We start from the raw sequence: 22,116 nt of genomic DNA on the forward strand, positions 1-22,116 counted from the left end.
AGTGCATGATCTTAATATATTGATGCTAATCTTTATATTTTAATAAAATAGAGGAGTTTTGTACTGATACATAAATGGTCTTGTAACTTTCCCATAGATTCTACGTAGGCTGAATGATCTCTTTTACATCATTCTCAACAGGCTGTCATTGGTCATCACCATGTCAGAAATGAATAACATTACATTGCCTAACATTGTATATTGATTGTTTCCACACAAACAGGATCTGTTAGCAATTAATCATAACAACTCTTTTTGGTTTTATAGGTGTTAGATCCATAAAAGGCATAACAGGCAAAAATGGATCCACTTTATAGCCATTGCTTCTGCTTTCGTTTCCTGTCCTCAAGTCTATCTAGAGGCCCTGTGCCATCAGAATGTGCGGATTTTAAGTTCTTAAGTGGACCATCCATGCCTGTGCTACCAAAGACCTCCACTTCAGGTCACATTCTTGAGTTATTTACAGAAGTCAGACATTAAAATCCTCCCATTGTGGTCCAGTCATCCTCCACATGTGTGGGATGCAGTAAGACCACGCGCTCTCTAAGAGGCTGATGCTCATGGAAAGAATTAAGGAAACAAAGGAACAAACAAACAATGCTTACAGACAGATCAACTTCACCCCTGCTTCCTGTCGCCACAGTCACACTATGTCCAGCACATTTAAAAGAACAAACCTCCTGCCTGTCTAAGGACTATGTTGGTTTCCACATGCCTTAAGATTTACTAACGGCTTGGTTACAATATACAGAGGGCAAATGTGCATTTCCAAACAGATGTGATGATATTATATTTATTTCTTCACATTAATATCACAATAAACTACCAACTAACATGAAGACACAGAACATATTTAACTCCAAACCAAGCTGTGATTTGCAAATAATTGTTTAAATGATAGTAACAGCATTAATATCAAATTAAAGTGAAAAACCTCACTTCTAGATTTAAGTCAGAGATCCAAGTCAGCCTTTTAAGAATTTTAAAAGACACAATTAATGAATTGTTATATCCTCTAGAAGTGAGAAATACTGTAAGCCTTTTCTTACAATTACTGATTGGAATCTACTTTTTTTTTGCCCCCCAAAGCATGCCAGGACTAGTTTCAGATGCTTGATTATGTCAATAAGGAAGAAAAGTAATAATTTTTGGTGTAATACAGGCAATTTGTAGATCCAAGCATACAATTTTGCGTAAAATATTGCAGGTTAAAATAATATTGTAGGTCTGAAGCCATTGCATTACAGTTGAACAATTGTCACAATTACTCGGTTCTGTGAAATTTAAAACTCTTAAGTTTTGAAGTGAAGCCATAAAACTGAATTCTAAACAGTGAGTGACTTTTACCTCTACACAACACAGGTAGTTACTTTTACTTGGGTTGGAAAGTTATTTACAACTAACATCGACTGAGTCTTGGTAAAAGTTCAGTAACACATGAAGACAACTACCTCCTCACCCTTCCTGCCCAATCAATGACCGTGTTTGAGGTTAGAGAAAGCCTTCGCTGTGGCAATGTTTTGTCTCCTGTGGTGGCTGAGCATGTGGTGTGTTCGTTCACCTAACTCAAAATTTAAAGCACCAAAATACACTTTAGAGCTATAAACTGGGATTTAGTTACTTCATCCCGCATAAATCAATAATTTGGATACAGCTAACAAAAGAAAACGTTGATTGGTGCTCTTTTGGAACTAATTGGAGTTGCCTTTTTAAAACTCGAGTTTTGATGCCATTGACCCCAAGAACTCTTCATAAAAGAGAGGAATACACATATCAAAGGAATTAAGTAAAAGTACATTAGAAATCAATGATCTTACAACAACGTGTTTAATCCTTTAATGGATTTAAAGAAAGGAAGACACGTAACACTGAATGCTATACAAGTCTTTAGAACTTCTCTTGGGCATTTATATATAATGATATATATTTAATTTTATATGTATATATGTTTTTTTTACATTTGCATGTAGGCCAGAGCTGTCTAAAATATCTTTTCAGAGTAGGCTATAGGGCTCTATCATGAGATAGAATAAAATAATATCTGTGAATATTCTGTTTCTTAGAGTATTTCTTTTCTGTTTTGACAATCAGCAAGAATCATAAATTTGAAGCAAAACGTGGTTTTTCTGTATCTGGGTCTGTGTTTAAGACTGAGGGAGATTCTCTCTGCACAGCTGCTGGTGGTGGGGGTGCCGGAGGCACTCCTCGGTTAGGGGGAATGGCTCCCGAGGACATCTGTCGGAACAAGGTGACACGTTGTGGCACTGTGCTCCTGCCCCCTGCCTGAAGGCCCGTGCTGTGGACAGCTGCCACGGGCTGAGGGATGGAGGCCAGGGACTCGCCCACAGTGGGATGAGGTCTGGAGATCATAGTGGACACCTCATGCGGCAGCGAGGGCTGCGAAGCCGAGAGGGGCCTGACTTCTCTGGTCAGGTTGGTGTTATGAAGTGCCTGCGTGCTCTTGTGCACTTCATTTTTCGGGGTGGAGCTACCAGGTGTCTGTGGCTGTTGTTGCTGTTGCTGCTGTTGCTGGGGCGGCGGCGGCGGCTGAGTCTGCGGTGCCTGCGACGGCTGTAGCTGCTGCTGGGGCTGCTGCATGAGTGACAGCTGGGAGGCGGTGGGAGAGGCATAGTGGAAAGTTCGCGTGGCCAGGGGGCTCTGTACAGGAGGACTGCAGACTGCTGTGGTGTAGGAGCAGGGCGAGAGGATGGCCGAGGGTTGGGGCGTCTGTGTGCTGGGGCTGGGCGAATGCAGGTTGCTGTGAGACAGGCTGGTCGCCGTATAGACGGGTGGAGATTGTGTCCTCATGCGGGAGGTTGGGGTGGTGGTTGATGATGTGCAGTTCAGGGCGGTCATTTGAGGGTAGTTGATCGGAGGGATAGCCTGGACCATCTCTCTGTCGTGTTTCACAATCTGCTTGAGGATCTCATTCTCCTGATTGTTGAAAACACCAGTATTCAGATCCTTCTGGAACTTCTGAAGGAGAATGGAGTTTTTCTTGCCTATCAGCAAAGGAAAAATAGGCACTTAGAGAGACTGAAAGGAACAAAAATGCCACAAGAGACTGGCTACTCCAGGGTGATGTATGTCAGCGTTAGGACCCACGGGTTTAGAAGTCGAGAACTTAACCTGTGAGCACCAAACAGAAGTGAAGCGTCTGCCTCGTGAACAGTGTTGCACCTGCTTAGAAATCTCATAGTAAAGACTGACGATGGCAAAGGAAAGCCGCTTCATAGAAGAAATGGACACGTTTAACAGGAGAGAAATTTGAGGAGTGAAACCATTATTTTAATTTTGAGTTGTGCCTACAAGGTGAGGCAATGGGAAATGACTGGCAACACTGGGTCATTTGCTCTGGGACACACCGTCAATGAAAGGCTTTAGATAGAACCATTTAGGCAAGGCTCAGGATTGGGAAGCAGCTGTCTTCATCATATTTATGACATGGGAAGGTTAAGGTCACTGCTTAGAAGTCTGGGTTGGAGAGGGAAGGGGCTGTGAAAAAAAAGGAAGGAATTCTGACTGTGAACCCTTGTTACGGGTGACTAATTGGCTTCCTTAGAATCATCTGGGTTCCCGTAGAAAGGCAATTCCTCAGACCAGACCCAGGTTGCTGAATCTGATACTGTTTTCGATACACAATTTCATAAAGAACTGTTAGAATTTTATCAGGGTCAAAAATACTAAGAAATTAGTCTCTGTGTCTGAAATGAACACTCACATAGCAAAATGAGGCTGTCTTCAATACTGCTTTGAGGAATGTCTACTTATTTCCTGGGTGCCATCTCTCTGGATGACTAAGCCCAGTGAATTAGCAAAGTTGTCAATATGCGCTTCTGTTATGGTTGTTGTGCCCTGTGATATTGTCCACACGGTCCTTTTACTTTACCTCACCTGTTTTTGACCCTTAAAATCTTTCTCTCTGTGCTATATAAAGGGAAAGAAAGGGGAGTGAGAGGCTGTCATAAAAAAAAAAAAAAAGGAAGACCTTACCTTTTTAAGAATGAAGATCTGGAGACACCTTTTCTTTACTTTTAACTTTCCCCAACTCCATCTGCTTCAGGTATATTTATTCCCTCCTCCTTCCCCCCTCTTCTACATACATGCATTGTGGACCAGATATTGCAAATATAATGGTGAGTTCAAGATGCTCTCTCCATTCTAAAGTTTAGTTTTTTTGTTTTTTTTTTAGAATAGTTACTATAACAAAGGCAGTGCTGAGACATGGAATGCAGGAGACTCTCTGAGACTACATTAAGGGAATTTTTCCTGGTATGGGGAGAGAAGCAAGGAAAGGTTTCTACAGGGAATAGTAGTTAAGCTGGATTATCAGTCTAGGGCAGAACTACGCAAAGTAAGAGGGGAAGGAAAGGTAAGGTTACAAAAGGGTTAAAGCTTGAAGGAATAACTCAAATGATCTTTTCAGCACATTCCAGGATAGCTAATGAATTCCACAGCAAGACAATGTGGTTCTACTTTGCTGGGAGAAACTACGCAAATCTTTAGCATAACTAATAAGTTCTATTTAACATATTTTTGTTTTGTAGCGTAAAATATTTCGCAACATTGATGTTTGCAATGTAAACATCTATGTAGGATATGTCCAAAAGAAGGCTTATTCTGCTTGAGTCTGTATTACACACATTTTGATGTTTCTGCTGAGACCAGTTTAATTGTGTATGTTTTCAATTTTTCATATAAGTATAAAATGTAAAGCTGGCCCCTGAAGATAAAAAAAGAACATTATGGTAAAATTTAGAATGTAATAGAGACTCATGGTATTGACTTTTAATACTATTTTAATGCTATCTGGAATTTGTACCAGTGCTTTTTACCTGATGATTCAAACTGAAGCTGGGCTATCAGATTGCATCGCTAGTGAAAACAGACATGAACAAATCAATCCAGGGCACTTAGAGGAGCAAAAATGACCTCAGGTCTTTCTAAACAACTATTCTCTACACAGCTGTATGCTTTTTCCCCCACACAAATTAACAAGGGATCTATGCATTAGAGTTTGAAACTAACAAGAAATTGTGCTTGAGGAAAGGTAAAAGCTAAGAGTACCTATCCGATCGAGTCGGTCAATAGCCACCGTCTCAAAAGCTCTTCTCATCATTGGATATTCCTCCAAAACCTCATTGAAATTGTCCACCGAAAGGGAGTAAAGACGGCAGTATGTATCTGCTCGAACACTGGCAGTGCGCCGGCCCTTGGTCAGCAGACAAATCTCTGTAAAGAAAAGGGAGAATGATTTGATTGGTAAGGTGCTTTTCCATGTTTTGAATGCCTCAAACAATTAAAAATTCTCATGTTAGTAACCAGTGATTAGAGGCATACATTTTCTATTTATCAGGAAATTCATTTGGCTATTAAAACCATCCTATTACTAATGTTCATTTTTAAATTTTAGTTTTGAGATTATTATAATTACAATTCTCCTTTGCCTTTTTTTTCCCTTCAAACCCTCCATATACCGCTCCCTACTCTTTTTCAAATTCTTGGCCTCTTCTTCACATTATACATATATATCTGTAAAGATAGCCTAGTCGGTCTGTATACTGTTTGTTGAACGTATGTTTTCAGGTCTTACCAACTGGCACAAGACTATGCCCACTCATAAAACTGTAAATGTTTTAAAACAATGAAGGCTTTGAGTTCGAATGGGAGAGAATGTTTCTACTCTAAAATACAGAGAGGGTGGTTTATTTTGAATAATGTTAAGAAATCCATAATGAAATTGCAGGAAAAAAGTTATAATCAGATGTTGTGAACTTTCGGGGGCAAGAAGCAGATAAAATGCTATAGATAGAATCAACAGTGTGTCTAATCACTGGCTCAGAAAGTTTATATTAAAAAAATAAAATTAGGACTGAGGTCCAGGTGAATATGTAACATAATAGCTTAGTGGACTTCGTGTATTCTTTTTTTTTTTTTTGGTTTTTCGAGACAGGGTTTCTCTGCAGCTTTAGAGCCTGTCCTGGAGCTAGCTCTTGTAGACCAGGCTGGTCTCGAACTCACAGAGATCCACCTGTCTCTGCCTCCCGAGTGCTGGGATTAAAGGCGTGCACCACCACCGCCCGGCTCATGTATTCCTTTTGAGATTAGAATGAAGAAAAGAATATTTCAAATATACAAATGTAGCCTCCTAATTAAATATCACAGAGGAATTCACCACTAAAATTAATATCCTCAAAATATGGCAACTTCATGTTTCCAATTAGAATTTGCTAACTAACCTACAAGAGATGATTTTCAAAATTCTATAAATTAAATAAAATTCTTGTAGGTTTTGCCTTTTTTTTTTAAACTTGGAAGTAATTTTATTCTTTTTTTTTTCTTTTTGTCTTTCAAATGACCAGTTTGGAGCACATGAGATGGTCCTTTGGATAAAGGCAATGCTAACCACCTCAATCCCTGGGACTCACGATGTAGATGCAAAGAACTGACTGGCACAATTGTAATCTGAATTCTATCTCCACATGTGCTATGGCACATGCCCACCCATATGTATGCATACATACACAAACACATAAAGAAATTAACAAGTACATGCAAATATAATTAAACTTTTTATCACAAAGTTTCTTAAATAATTAAAGTTTTTGAAATATCTAGACTTTTCATTGAAAGATTTTATTTGATACTTAAAGTTATGTACATAGTGTGCAAGTATATTGAGATTTTCACTATTTTATGAGTTTTAGCTATTCATATGGATAAAATATGGAGATAGGCAAAAAGGAAGACATGAACAAACCAGACATCATTTTCCTGCGTCTGCAAAAATCTGGAAGGAAACATCTGACCATGATGGCTGAATGTCAGTAAGAGTAACTTCCTATTGATCCAGCTACTCATATCAAAGCACTCGTGGATTCTAAGAGAAACTTGTTTCTGTGTAGCATAAAAGGTATTGGCCTGAGAATTTCAGATCCTTGGTTGTTGTCTAGACTGATGTCTTTTATTTGAGAAGATCTGAAAAAAATACCTACATTCTTTGGACATTTTTGTAAACAGTTACGCTTAATTAAAATCTCTAGAGTTTGACGAGTATCAGATTTGTAGTACAGACTTTATTCTAACCTATAAGGTCTCATTGGTCTGTAAACATACAATATAAACATGGTCCATAATAGTTGATTTAATTTGTGTTGCTTGAATCAATGAACTAAAAAGCAACATAGCCTATGAAATGAAATATTAATTGAACTTCACTCTATAAGGAAACTATGACACCAACTTCTGTTATTGGGATTTGATAATACAATGACTCTCATGGTAGATATGACACATATTTGTTTAATAGACCTTTTCATGTACCTACTTTAAAGCACACAATATATCTTTCAGGTTTTTACTAGGTCTTAAAATAAAGAAAATTTACCAATGTTTACTGAGTTATTGATATATCCTACATCATCAGAAGAAAATTTAAGTTGCTCTGGGGTGCTCAAGTCAATTCCATAAACAAGCGGAAATAAAGAGCCTAGAAATGAAACAGAATTCCTGATAAACCTGCCATCTAACATGTACATTTATGAAAGAGTGCCCTCATATTTTATAAATCCTACTCATTTCTCTGACTGCCTGCCTATCCTCTTTGTTCATTTTCTGAGAACCCAGCTACAAATGACCTAAATGTAAACATTTAGGGGCCATGGAGTAGATCAGTGGAAGGGGATTTCATGGCATATGCAAGGCCCCAGCTCAGTCTGCAGCTCCAAGGACCAAAGAAAGAACAGCATAAATTTACCTAGTGATGAATCCATTCATCTACACTGTAATATATTACAATTGTCCTTTCAAATAATGAGAGCTTGACATATTTAATGAGATAGGATTTTCCCAGAGTGCTCTACAGGGCAATTACAGAAGTGGCTAATAAGCTACTGAACTTGGCTAAGACAAAACTGTCAGCAATTCCCCCTGTAACAGGCACATTAGAAAGCTGGTCTCAGCTTCAGCATCAGGAAGACTGTGGTTTGAGGGATTAGCTGTGCCCTAGCATGCCCTGTGAGCACTTTTAATAATCCTTTGGCTATGAGATGTATTATCTGCCTGATGCTATTTTTGCTGACACTCGTTAACCCCGATTCTAAACATTTAAGTCCACCTGGCATCACCGTCCCCTATAAAAGCAGTTATTTCCCGAGGTTCGGGAAAATGGCTTCAAGCATTTTCCAACTCAGAAGGATTTCCCTGACCTCTCATGCAGTTTGACATCCCAGTGACACAGAGTTAATCGGGAAGTCTTGATGGACTTTCTGAAGTCACGTGTTTACCTGAGGTCTAGAATTTATGTGAAAAGTTAGACTCAGCCATTCACTGTAGCTGAATCAAAAGTTGCTTCATTTCCTAAATCTCAATGTCATGAAATAAGTAACTATCTATTAGCAGCAAAATACGATTTTTTTCAGAATTTTTTTACCTTTCTAACCCAGTATCTCATATTAATATGTCAGAAAAAACATCATCACCTTTTGTTTTTCTTTCATAGTTATTATATGTCTGGTCTTCCTATTAGTTACACTAGAACTAGTATTGTTTCCATATGGTATGAGACATTAACATATGGATTTACCAATTTGCATATCAAGCTTGTCTTATAGCAGTATTTTGGAAGTTAAGTAGTTTTGAAAATAAATCTAAAGAAATATGGCTAGGACATAACATAAAATATCAGTTTTGTATTATTTTATATTCCAAATTTTATATTTCTAAAATGCAGACTAAATATTATACATTTCTAATATGGATTTTTTTATTGATTTTTATTGTGTTCTACATTTTTCTAATATGGATATTATAGAGGAATGGTTACATATTGAGAGACTTGTATCATGATAAATATTCAAATGACCCAGAATGCACAGTCTTGACATTTTCCAATAGAGATTTGGTAATTTGAATTTGCATGGAGACGAATCAGCTTTTACAGCTACTGCGTTCCCTCCTATGCTGTTGGCAGTTGTTGTTTATGATTACTTAGGCCGTCTATAGCTGCTCGCTTGTCAAGTAAATCATAGCTCTCACCCTATATTCAACTGATTCATTTCTCTTAAAAGATATAAATTACTCCTCTGCCAGAGCAGTGTGTGCTCTCAACTGATGGGCCATTCATTGGCTCTATCTTCTAGAAGTCATGAGACTCTCATCTCATTCCAGTTGACTACAATCATTCTGATGTGACATCATGCCCCTTTGCTGTTTATATGTATTTTTTTCATTGAAGTTTGTGGTTTTCACCCCTTTGTTTCTTTTCCCTTCCTCTGCCAATTTGCATTGCTATCTTTTCATTCCACTGTGACTCTGTTAGCGGTCTAATGTTTATATAAATCAGCTTTACATGCTATCATTCACAAACTGATATGAAATACATATGATACTAAACTTTGGAAGCTAAATACTAGATATTGAACTTAGAAATTCTTAGAGTATCCTTTGGTTAAATAAGAAACAGCTGTTGTCATTCTTCTGTTATTCAGTGTGAACATGCATGGATTTAAATTTTCAGTGGCCCTAAATGAAACAAGTTATCAAAGATAAGGAGATTATGATCACTGGCTTCTTACTTCTAATCAGCTTTAAAAACCCACCAGATCACTTGAGTCCTTTCCTTTTTGTTTTGAATCTGTCAACACTCAAATCTTTAATAGTTAATCAAACACCTTGAATTATAAATTTCTTTAAAAAGCAGCCAGCTCTTGAAAAATTCATCAAATGAATTCAACTCTTTGATACCTCTAATGTGTTTTGTGAAGTAATTTCTTGTCAGCTCTGTCTTCCATGTGTCATTTAATATGCTTGCACAACATGGGACAAAAACATGACTATTAGAGAAGATCCACTGCATTCTTATTAGACAAGTCTACTACAGAAAATAAATAATTTGACCTTCAAATATTTCACCCAACTCTCTCACATCATACTGAGATACACACAGTTTTCATTTATGTTTTCATGGCAATAAGAATATCAATCTACACTTTCATGGTTTGTTTAATATAATAATAAACGATCAACTCAAATTTCTAGGCAGTTTTCCTATTTTAATAATTTAAGCCATAATCTGGATACCTCATTAAAAAGCATGTAAGGATTTTCTATTATAGAAGAAACCTAAATTCTGCAAATTATCCAAGTTCCAAGGCATTGTCAGGAATAGGCTTTCAAAAAAATAAGTAATTGTTGGTATCCAGTTTACATCTGGAACCAGGCTCCTTAGTTGAAAGAAATTGGATGTAAGAAATAAAATGAATATAAAGTAAGGGATAATAATTGTAACCACTTCTCTATTAATAGTAGTATTTTGAAGCTACAAGGAATACATAAGGAGGAAGTTGCACCAATCTTTCCAACATTAGGAATTCAAGCATTATGTTTTAAAAAGTTTAAAAATCACTCCAAAGGTAAATTTCCTTCTAGTTACTTCATATGGCTTTAAATGGCACATAATTAATTAAAACAGAGAAAGGTTTTGTTTGCCTGGAGTAACATGACGGGACTTAGACCAGCTTTGGAGCAGGAAGAGAGACTATATTCCATAGCCCTTGGGGAAGAAGAAGACAATAAAGAAAACAGAAGATAGAAGATAGCAGGAGGATGCAGTAATCTTGAGTACAGGTTCATTAAAGGAGGGGCCATAAACAACATAAGAATATTGGATCATTGTACTTTCGCTTGATATAAAACACAATTCTCTAATAATGAAAAATTTCATCTTCACCCATAATGTTATAGTGGGGTTTTTAAAGAATGAGTCTATATGTCAAATACTGTTTTTAGGAAATGAAAAACCTTTTGCTTTACATGGAAAATCACTCAGCTTATCTTTCTCTGAAAGCAAATTCTTTACTAAATATTTGTGGCACAAGAATGCTCATCTATATTTGGTTTGCAAAAATAAACTGAAAGTGAGGGTTTTAGCCGTCGAGATGAAGATATGTAAAGAAGTTTTGATAAGTTTAGAAATGATTGACAGGGATTTGCCTGGGCAAAAACCACTGCAACGTTTCACAGGAGCAAAATTTATTCACAAGTCGCTAGGAAATGAAGCTGCAACTGAACTTGACAAGTATTAGCAAACACATGGATTTGAAGCTAGATATAAAAGAGTGAATATATAATAATCAAAGCTTTGGTACCCAGAGAAAATTTTAGCTCATGAAACCTCTCCTTACATGAGTCTAGTTTCTCCTATTGAAAGGTCCACCAGAAGTGGGGTTTCCCTGTGTGTGCAAGGTGACAGACTTTTATCACAGAACCCAGAAAGCCAGTTCAAATGAGCGTATACAAGATCAGTGACCTGACTAGAGAACCCTTCCTAGTAGGTTTTCATCAGTCAAAGACGAATAAATAAGCCAGCCCTTCCTTTGCATAGAAAAAGACTAAAAATCCAACTGTGCATGAGTTAATAAGTTTGGTACCCCCTCCAGTCCTGGTTCCTGGGTCACTAGAATCATGGTTCCTGAAGGCAGTTGACTGACTGTAAACTCTGCCTCTAAAATTCTCATGATAATTTATCTCTCCTCTGCTCATCTGCTCGTGTTTTCCATAGCACAAACTCTGAACGTAACCCTAAGCTATCTCCCAGAATATGCCTACCAGGCCTATTTTACATGTAACTCATTTTGGAAATGTAAATTTATACATTCTTTTAGTCAGCAGATTCCACCTTTTCCTATTTCCCATTCACCTATTCCTTTTGATAGGTCATAATGAGATCTTTGACTATCTGTGTGGGGAACCAAAGAGATGTCATGAACTGAGTAGAAAAATCAATATTCATCTGTCGCTGTCATTCCCACCTGACAGTCTCTATAAAAGTTAATCATAAAAAGTTACTGTGTGAATAAATCTTCCCAACTAAGAGAACACCTACACTCACAAATTGATCTTAAAGAATTTAAGATTCTGTTGATGTCTTTCCAGTTCAGAAAGCATCATTCTGTATGACAACTAATCAACAAAATTAAGGTAATAATTGTAATCATATAAATGATGTAAATTTATTTATTTTATTTTGTATATAAACTTAAATATGCATTGGCAATAATAATGCACATCGTTGTCTAGTTACTTTCGTTAGTTGATGGAAATGAAACAAGGTAATTCTGCGAAAAATGTTAGACCAACAGCCCTACAGTTAAGTACTAACACTGAATTTCCGCACACATTTTCTTTTAAATTAAGAAATGCTTTTGCATATATTTGAAAATTTGTTTGTAAAAAGATGAATTTGTGACAGGAAACACATATAAAGTGAAAGCCTACAACTTGGCTCTTTGGCCTTTCATGGGGATGCTTGCCAATTACTCTAAAAGATTTTTTTGCTCTCAAGCTAGATATCCTTTGCCGCAGCTTCACTCAGCCTAACAACAATATGTATTTTGTAATGATGTTTAGAAACAGAATTGAAAATATTAGAATGAAGAAATCCTTCACAGATTGATGGACAACGTGCTTCCAAGAATGTTATTAGCAAAAATTCAAGTTGCAGATGCCAGACACCTCCCTATTAATTGTTAGTTGAAGGTGCCCCAGTGGCCTCCCAAACAGTACAGGCTGCATTTGTCTGTTGGCAGGCCACAAAAATGGTTTAGTCAATAAAGCAAGGCTCTACAAGTGTGAGAATCTGAGTCCAAACACCCCGAACTGACATGAAAACTTGTGCAATCATGGTATGCCTATTATGAGAACAGCCAATTGCTTTCTGATTCAATTTGAGGCCTGCTACACAGGAAGGAAGTTTTGCCTGATGCTGAAACCTTAGAGAAGAGCCTGTGCTGGGAAGGTAAAAGGCTTTAAAAAGAAACTTACTATTGATTTTTTGCTAAATGGTTATGGTGTTGAACCACTTTAATAATACTTAATGTTTGTACCCATAGACTGGTGTTGCTTTTAGTCTTCATCAGAGATGCCTCGTTGATGTAGGTGTTAGTTAATACAGAGACTCACAACTGGCCAAAATGCGGAGCCTAAATGACTATTGCTATTTCAGCCCTAAGCAGAGCATCTCTCTAACAACTTCCAAGGCTCAGGGTCTATCACAGAAGAGAGTCTGAAAGAATGCAAGTACCAAAAGGTAGGAACCCAGGATTGTACTCAGGAACTCACTGCAATTGTGTTCGCCTGCTCAAGACACAGGTCAGGTTGACACTGTTTCATCCTATGTGGGGAAGGGGCTGGGAGCTCTGTCTCTCTCAGGGCGCGTATTGGCAGGTAATAGTTGCTTGGGGAACAGGTTTTATGTTGTATTCCTGATAAGTTGCTCATGCGCCAATAAATAACTTTCCCCTAATGCTCCTGAAAGAAACAATAATTAATTTTAGGGGATCATACACACAGAGGTGGGGGAGGGAACAAAGAAGGGGAAGACCACACACAGAGATACACATGGAGAAAAAGACACACAGAGAGAAAGAGAGACATAGAGAAACATAGACACACAGAGACAGAACAAGAGACAGACAAAAGTTAGGAAGGGGCTTGTTGGAAAGCCAGGATCCAATATGAGATGGAAAAATATGAAAGAGGATGATAGTGGTGAAAGTGACCAGAATTCAGAATTCATTATACATGTAATGCCAGAAATTGTTGAGGTGTTTTGTTTTTGTTTGTCTCTTTGTTTTTTAGAAATCTAGAAAGACTAAAAAAGCCAATAGTTTAAAGAATATATAAACTATGTATTAGCTTATACCATTAAGCAAAGTGAAGAAGTGAGTCAAAAACCCCAACTGTTTAGCAACATGGCACACACACACTATCCTCTGTATTTAAAACAACAATATTCCTGACTTATTTGGCTAGCACGATAAAAAACAACCCAGAAAATTCTCCCATGAGAGAATGGTCTGGCCTTCACCCAGTAAAGAGAAACTTGTTTTCTTTCCAAAAGCTTAACTGAACTGTGCTTATAACTTTTGTAAGCCATTGTTGGAAGACTCTCTCTCCATGTGATATTCAATAGATTACTATTTTATTTCCATGTGTTTGGAGGAAAGAGAATTCACAGGTTTTTTGTTTAGTCTGGTTTGCTATTTTAATGGAAAGTCTTAAAAGATTCATTCAATTTAGCCACATTTGAAAGAGGAACAAAGAGATCCAGAAAAGTCCCTCAACATCCATCTCTGGGTCCTGAAGTGAGATCCAAGGATATGCTCAACTAAGCAGTCCTGGCCAAGGGGTGGTCTCCCCACCAATAACCCCTCATTCTCTGGCCTTTATTACCTCCCACTAGGAGGTCTGACAGGTGTGAAATCTGTCAAAAAGTCAAGGTCCCCTCAAGAGGGACCTTTTTCTACTCCTAATCTGAGATTCCCAGATCATTTCTTTGGGGTCCATTGCTTCAACACACTGGTAGGTTAAAAGATGCAAGTATCACAACCCTTAGTTTTGAATATCTTAATATCTACCAGACCAGTTATGCTTTCCAATTTCTGATTTGGCAACCCAGTCTTGAGCTGGAGAAAGCAGAGCCAAATACAATAAACAATGTAAGGTGAGAACACAGTTCCAGGTAACTAATAATGAATAAGATTCACTTTTAATAATCCCATGGCTTTTAGTTACTTTCAGAATAACTAGCCCAAGCAACTCCATCTTTTGTTTCTGAGACGGGTCTTATCTTGAAATATAGGCTTGTCTCAACTTATCATCTTATTGTTTAAGCTTACTATGAACTGGGGCTGCAAGCCACCTTACTGTTCCCTGTATAACTTCATTTCAGTCTAACAACTCCTTTGGTCTTTGAGCAATATTCTTATTGTCATGTGTTTTAATTGAAAGCCACCCAAATCAAGCCTTTCCTACTTTCTTGTAGACATCCGAATAATATCTTGTTACTAGAAATTTTAAATATAGAAATGAGATAGACTAGAAATAGTCTTTGATTACTAGAAGTATATTCTACAGTGCATTTTCTACTACTTTATGGTATGCTGCTGTACCTAATGATGGTAACATGTCATACACTAACACGAGGGTATGGTAAACCTACCTTTATTTATATCATTACTTTAATAATGATAAGCAGAGAGTGAGACAAATTACCTTGGTGCCCCATATATTTCCCCCTTCTATCTGAAATTAACTTCAGTTATGTTATTACAACTATAAATTTTAGTGTTCATTATTAAATGCCTATTCTTAAAATAAAAATCATCAAAATACTATCATACATAGAAATTGATAATGATTTCTTAATGTTGTCAAATATCCAAGCATTGTTCAAACTACAAGCAGGGAACTAATTTTAAAATGCATCTATTTTCAGACCATGTCTTAGCTTCCTCTGAATTTTGCAGAGGGTCACTAGATCCTTCAAACCTATAACATTTAAAACAAGTAAAACTAAGTTCTAAATAGCATAATTTATAATAATCTATACAATCCTCAGCATCAACATCATGGGCTCAAATGTTAACATTGGAAGAAAGACAGTCTCTCTAGCTCATTTTATCCTCCATGTTTTCAAATATTTATTTCTTTAGACAAATCAATAAAACCCTTCAAGTTAGCAAGTTTTCTGTCAGAAATAATTTTCACGCTGGTTGCTGCTTATCATGCTGCTGTAAACTTTAATTTCCTTTTTCTCATATTGTCTCTATGTTCAATAACCCTGAACTCATCATTAGGTATTTTTTTTATCCTCCTTAATTAAATAGGTAGACTAACTGTCATTCCCTCACACTGGAATAGTAAGAATAAGTAGACAAAGATTTTGAAAAGCTTCTCTAATGGGTTTAAATAGGTTTATCTTGTTAACGAAGTGATTAACATTTGTTTTCCAGTGTTCCAGGAAGATTATCCAAAAAATGCATAATTAAAACAAATGTCCCAAGGAGTTTAATTATAGTTGCTTTGGTATCTAAAACAATTTTAAACACACACACACACACACACACACACACACTTTATATGTGTGTCTCTCTTCTGGTTGTTTACTGGGTCACAAAAAATGGTTGCATACAGTAATAGCTATCCTTATGAATTTAACGTATTTTTTGAGAAATGACTCTGACAGATCCTGGAACTTCCAGTTGATCACACTGACAGGGCCATCGGCTTCTGGGACCAAGGTGTTTGGGAACGACTCTAGTCAGCTAGCTGCACCCCATGAGCAGAGAAACCGTAAAAATAAAATGAATTTTTATGTTTGTACATACAATTCAGGTTCATTACATTTTCACTGAAGCAAAAAGATAAAGAATGTTTGGTAGGTTAGAATAAAATCAGCTTTGTGTCAAATAGAAATATTATGTGCTAATGAAAAAGATTGTGATTTTCTCTTAATAAAATGATAGATATACAAATTCAACAGACAATTGTTAAGTGTCTCTTAAAATAAGACTTAATAAAATATTGAAAGATTCTTCAGACACAGTGGCAACACTTATTTGTACCTTTATAGAAATTAAAATAATATTAAAATCATCTTGCTAATATTCATGTAAAGGAAAGGAAGTTATTCTTAGGTTGTTAAAATTATTTTTCTTGAGGGAATGGTACTACAAAATACCTTGAAGCCATTTCTTATTAATACAAATTGAGTTCAATGTGTCTCACTCTGCATATTTTACTGGGCCACAAAAATGGTCGTATGCAAAATGAATTTAACTATTCGTTCTTTCAATCAACATAGCATAAGCCTTAGTCATTTTTCTCAAATGTATTCATTATTTACATACATAAATATCACCTTCCATCCAAGAAGCAGATTCAGTGATATGAACTCATTAGTCAGCACTTATTATTGTCGTCCAATATTACAGCAATGTTTACTGTTAATCTTCTACCATATGCATTGTCTATGACAATGCTTTGTCTTCAGAACAGACTTCAAATTTATACATTGGTCAAGTATTGATCAAGATCACAATGAGTGGCTATGTGACCTAGGGACTTTCATTAGTATTTAACTCAGATTTTATTGTTCATTTAGGGAACAGAACTTTTCACAGATACTAGACAATTAACCTAAATTCAGTTCCATAAATAATATATTTCTATTCTTCTACATTAAACGTTAGAAATGCCAATAGATGTGGCTTCCTCTTTTCTATTCCATGACTTAACATAGAGACTTAAAGCTTTCTCGTGCATTTAATTCATTCTTATGGGTATGAGTATTTTAGTCTGCGTGTATGTCTGTGCAGGAGGGGCATGCCAGGTACCTGTGGAGTCAGAAAAGTGTCTCATACCCCCAGGAATAGAGTTACTGACAGTTAAGCTGCCATGTAGGTGCTGGGAATTGACCATGGTTTCTCTGGAAGAGCAACTAGTCATTGTAATATCTGAGCTATCTCTCTCCAGCTCCACTGATAATTTTTAAGTAATTCATGTTAAATTAAACATAAACTTACACTGTATTTTTTGTTTGAACTATATATAGGAAATTTCTCATATTTTCCAAATAAATGTGATTTAATAATGAATTTTGTCAAAGATAAACTAGAAAGTATACTTAGAAAGTTTTATGGGATCAATTTGTGTTTACTAAATGAAATTTGATTATTTAAATCAAGTTTTCAGGGATGTTTATTTAAGAATATCATTATAATATTCAGACAAAAATCAAACTATTCCTCATTTGTAGGTCTTAAATTGTTTTTAATGGACATTATTTTATTTAATGCAGTTTTAGGTTCGTGGAAAACTATAAAGAAAATAGAGTTTTCCATATATTTTTCTTTTACCAAATTCTTAAGGTTCTATTATCTGTGAATAAGAGAAAACCATTATCATTTGAATCACAAGCTAAATATTTCTGTAAGATTTTTAGTTAATATTCTTTTGCTCCATAGCTTTGCTTTAAAAAATATTATCAAAAAATAAAAAAAAATATTATCAAGCTGGGCAATGATGGGGCAGTCCTTTAATCCCAGCACTCGAGTTCAAGGCCAGCCTGGTCTACAAGAACAAGTTCCAGGATAGGCTCCAAAGCTGCAGAGAAACCCTCTGGAAAAACAGAAAAAAAAAGTTACCACAAACTAAACCAATGTCATCTTACACCAAATGATTAATTTGATAATAATGGTGGATGTGTGGCTAGAAATAAACACATTTTGGCCGCTGTTGTGTAAACTAGTTGTGTGTTTGTCAAAAGTCTCTTTGACATCTGCCCCTACCTATGATTGATTATTCTGCAACAGACACAAAGCACTCAAGGTGAACCTAAGTCTGCAGAAATATTCTTAGGAGGAAAAAAAATAAATTGTACATTGAAAAATTCTTTCTAGTCTTAGGAATAACAGTATGAAGTTCACTTTGGGTTTTTTCAAAATTGTTCTATCACTCTAAGTAAATTGTTACTTCACCTATATTATGTGATCAAGATCCGATTAAAATGATTATAGTTTTTGCTCAGATTCTATAGAGATATGTGTGTGTGTATATGTGTGTAGAGTGTGTACCTCCATTGAATATGAGCAGAAACTGAATTTTTTGTTTGTTTGGTTTTTTTTTTGTTTTTCGAGACAGGGTTTCTCTGCAGCTTTTTTAGAGCCTGTCCTGGAACTAGCTCTTATAGACCAGGCTGGCCTCGAACTCACAGAGATCCGCCTGCCTCTGCCTCCCAAGTGCTGGGATTAAAGGCGTGCGCCACCACCACCTGGCCAGAAACTGAATTTTACATAAATGTGTCTGCCTCCATAGAATCTGAGCAGAAACTGCATACTGTGTGTGTGTATATGTGTGCATTGTTTGTACATATACATTCATATACACATCTTCCTACATAACATCTTTGTATGTACCTATCCATCTATCTCTGTTTAACAGTTCAAATGCACTGAGGGTCATAGATTACAAGTAGTTCTATTTTACAAGAAATGAAATGTGACTATCAAAAGAAACTCTGGGCATTTTAACACAATGTAAGAGCAAACTGCCTAGCAGATATCTATATACAGGGTTTTACTTAGCTTTTAAGAAGTAAGTATAATAGGCTAAAGATAGAAAAACATTAAAATTATTGGAAGTGGTGTAGGTTTGCCTTGACCAAGAGTTTTCAAGAGGAAACAATGCTTTACAAATGGCAGAAGAACATGGAAGAAAGCATGTGAGAGTTCATGGTGCTAATGGTGACACAGACAGCGACATATAGTCAGGAAGCATTTCAGAACTAATTAATTAGGGGACACAAGAAATAAAAGTGAGGCAAATGTTTCTAACTTCATTCTCATATATAACAGTGACATTTCCTTCTCCACGCTCTTGGCTCCCCAAAGATGAAAACTTCCCAAGGATAACCTCTATTCCTTCCTACCCACACATGACAAGAAGCTGTTCTGAGTCATCGGATGAGGTGCTGTGTAAAGCAATGACTAAAGCTCTCAAGAGCGTGTGCACAGTAATCCCAATGACTAATCCATGGGGTACACGGCCGACTCACCCAGGCCCGCTCAGGCAAAGGGGCATATGACTGGCATGGCGCTGGCCAAGGAAGTGTTCTTATTTACAAATTGCTTTAATGAATTAATTATCTTAAATTATGCCATGTATTGGTTTTTCTACTCGTCTGTTCATTTATTGAAAAAAAAAATAAAACGTAAACTGTAGTGGGGGCAGGATGACACTTCCCTTCTTTATTTATAACTTCATTACTGTTACTTATAATAATCACTGACATATTATATTAATTTGGGACAGATTATTAGAATATGAGTAAATAAATTAATCAGTGAACAAGAAAGTTAAAATGTATTTAGACATTATAATCCAATACTATATTTAAAATTTGTTTAATCAAGATAAGGAATTAGTTTTAGTGACCCTAATTTTTCACATTTGATCATATGTAAATACTAATAAATAATGAGAACAAAATCAAACAAGTGTTTACTGTTACCATCAATGCATAAAAATCAATATAAAAATAATAATTTATAAACTTTAAAAGTTCACAAGCAAGCAGATAAAATGAATAAAAATTAAATCTAATTTCTATAAATAATTAAATATAAGCTCTTCTTACATTAACTTATTTCATCATGAAGTAGTAATAAGTTTATTCCATTTACAAATACTTAAATCACTGGACTTAGGGTCACAACTCACAGATATGTTTCTATAATGATAGGAGAAATGGGTGTGACCTATTTGCCTTTAAACATGGAATCACATGTTTCTCCTCAGCCTTAATCTATTTAAGTTAGGCTGACTCTCCTCTACTTAGTCACATATATTAAGTGATGCTGGCCAACAGTGTGGCAGTAAGAGTCTCCTCGTTTCCATTAGCAAAGTATTTTTAGACCACAGGCAGGTCTAGAAAAATTTCCCACACCATGTCATCCTCGTACATAGAATGATAAAGTACTCATGATAAAGTACTACATGGTAAAATATTTTTGTCATGAAACAGAACCATTCTTTCATGAATGTTCAACTTAATAAGCCAATTCACAACAAAAACATTAGACTGTGTAAGGACTCATGATCTTTCTAAGACAGGTTGATGCTGTAAAGGTGAACTGTTGCCTTGACCTTTCTGTGGAGAGAAATTTGTGGAATAGTTCATTTCCTAGCTAATCATATGCATAAAACTAAAATATTCCAATTATTGCAACTGTAGTGGTTAGTTTAATCAATTTGACACAATTGTCTAGACTGGCCTGGGAAGGCAATCTCAGAGACTGTCAGGTTGGCTCCTAGGATATTTCTTTAGGGGATGTCTTAAATATGTTTATTGACATGGAAGGTCCAGCCTAAAAATGGGCAGCATTGGCCTTTGGTTTGAAGTCTCAGACTATGTGAGCTACATACAGGCCTGCATGAATTCTCTCTCCTCATGACTGTGGAGATGAGTAGCTATTTCAAGTTTCTGCCATCTTGATTTCCCTGCATTGATGGAGTATGACCTGGCACTGTGACAAGCCTTCCTGCAGTGAGCAACGTTTGTCAAGATACATTATCACAACAGAAACAAGGCAAAGGCACCAAATGAACATTTAAGTATGATGTGTATGATGAGTGTATTCTTCAGTTTGGAAGTCTTTTAGAAAGACTAGAACTCAAGGCATTCCTTGATATTTTTTAACTTTTGTTGATTAAAATATGTTGTATCTATATTAACAGTCATATTAAATGTCATGTGGGACTAGGAGTTAGATTTCCTGACAAACAAACTTAGTGGAAGAATGGCCATGTAATAAAAATGATGAACTTCCAAGAAGACTAGCTTCTCCTTTACCCTCTGGACCTGATAGAAAACAAAGGCGTTGGAGGGTTGTTTTTCTTTTGATAGTAGTCCCCTTGCCTGTGGCCTTTCTGATTTGCTCAAGGCCAGAACAGGACATGCTTATCTCAAATGTGTGGACCTCTCACGCTCCCCATTTTTGTTCAAACTGGCCATCCTTAAATTGAGGGAGGAAGATTCCTCTAAACAACCTTGAAAGCCTCAGGCTCTCAAGAAGAGAGAAGGGCTTCAGCATTGCAAGTTTTCATTCTGTTTGACAGGGGGTCTTCTTCTTTGTGCGCCTGTGTGTGTGTGTTTTCATTCCTAATAACCTTCCTTTATTGGATGGCTTTCTTTCCTGTGTCTCAGATTTCCTGTATCTGTTGTGCTCAGATTTGTTTATTCCTCTCGCTCCCATCTTCTAATTCTTTAACTGGCAGACAAAATAGACCCCATCAAGACCCCTACACAGCATTATTCTTATATTTATCAGGTAATATGAACCAAAAAATGATACCATTTGTGAAAATCCTCTTTTTCTTCCTCTCCATACAGATAGACTACACTTTCTTTAATTGAATCTCATAGTTTAATGTCTTTCCTAACCCCGTGCCTAGAACTTGCTCAAAATCTCACATGTTTTAAAACAGAAGTGGCAGTTCAAAAGAAAGATGCTGAGTCAAATTATCCTCCATGGAGGAGCTTTATTAACTCCACAGCAGGCACTAGAGAAGAGTCTGAAGCAAGAAGTTTCGGGTTGTCAGATAAAATGAGGTGCTTAGGGGTTCGGAAGAATGGCAAATCATAAGGAAGCAGGCTTAGTTAATGCATAAACCATGCTACATGACGGAGGTATGGAAATAGAGTACATAGGACTTGAGGAATGTGACAGAGGTCACTCAGTGATAGAAAAGTGAGGCACATTGTGTATGACCCAT

The 22,116-nt window shown here is 36.5% G+C and overlaps 1 protein-coding gene across 1 annotated transcript in view; it reads right to left on the reverse strand.

Moving 5' to 3' along the window:
• Positions 1-2,097: 2,097 nt before the first annotated feature.
• Positions 2,098-22,116, reverse strand: part of Hcn1 (hyperpolarization activated cyclic nucleotide gated potassium channel 1) — a 342,629-nt gene continuing 322,610 nt past the window's right edge. The window contains exons 7-8 of the mRNA XM_038323575.1: positions 5,068-5,232; positions 2,098-3,002 (exon numbers count right to left, since the gene is read on the reverse strand). Coding sequence (XP_038179503.1) covers positions 2,098-3,002; positions 5,068-5,232 — 1,070 coding nt within the window. The remainder of the gene's footprint in view (positions 3,003-5,067; positions 5,233-22,116) is intronic.

The sequence above is a fragment of the Arvicola amphibius genome, chromosome 3 (assembly GCF_903992535.2).
Source record: "Arvicola amphibius chromosome 3, mArvAmp1.2, whole genome shotgun sequence".
In the NCBI taxonomy this organism is placed as follows: Eukaryota; Metazoa; Chordata; class Mammalia; order Rodentia; family Cricetidae; genus Arvicola; species Arvicola amphibius.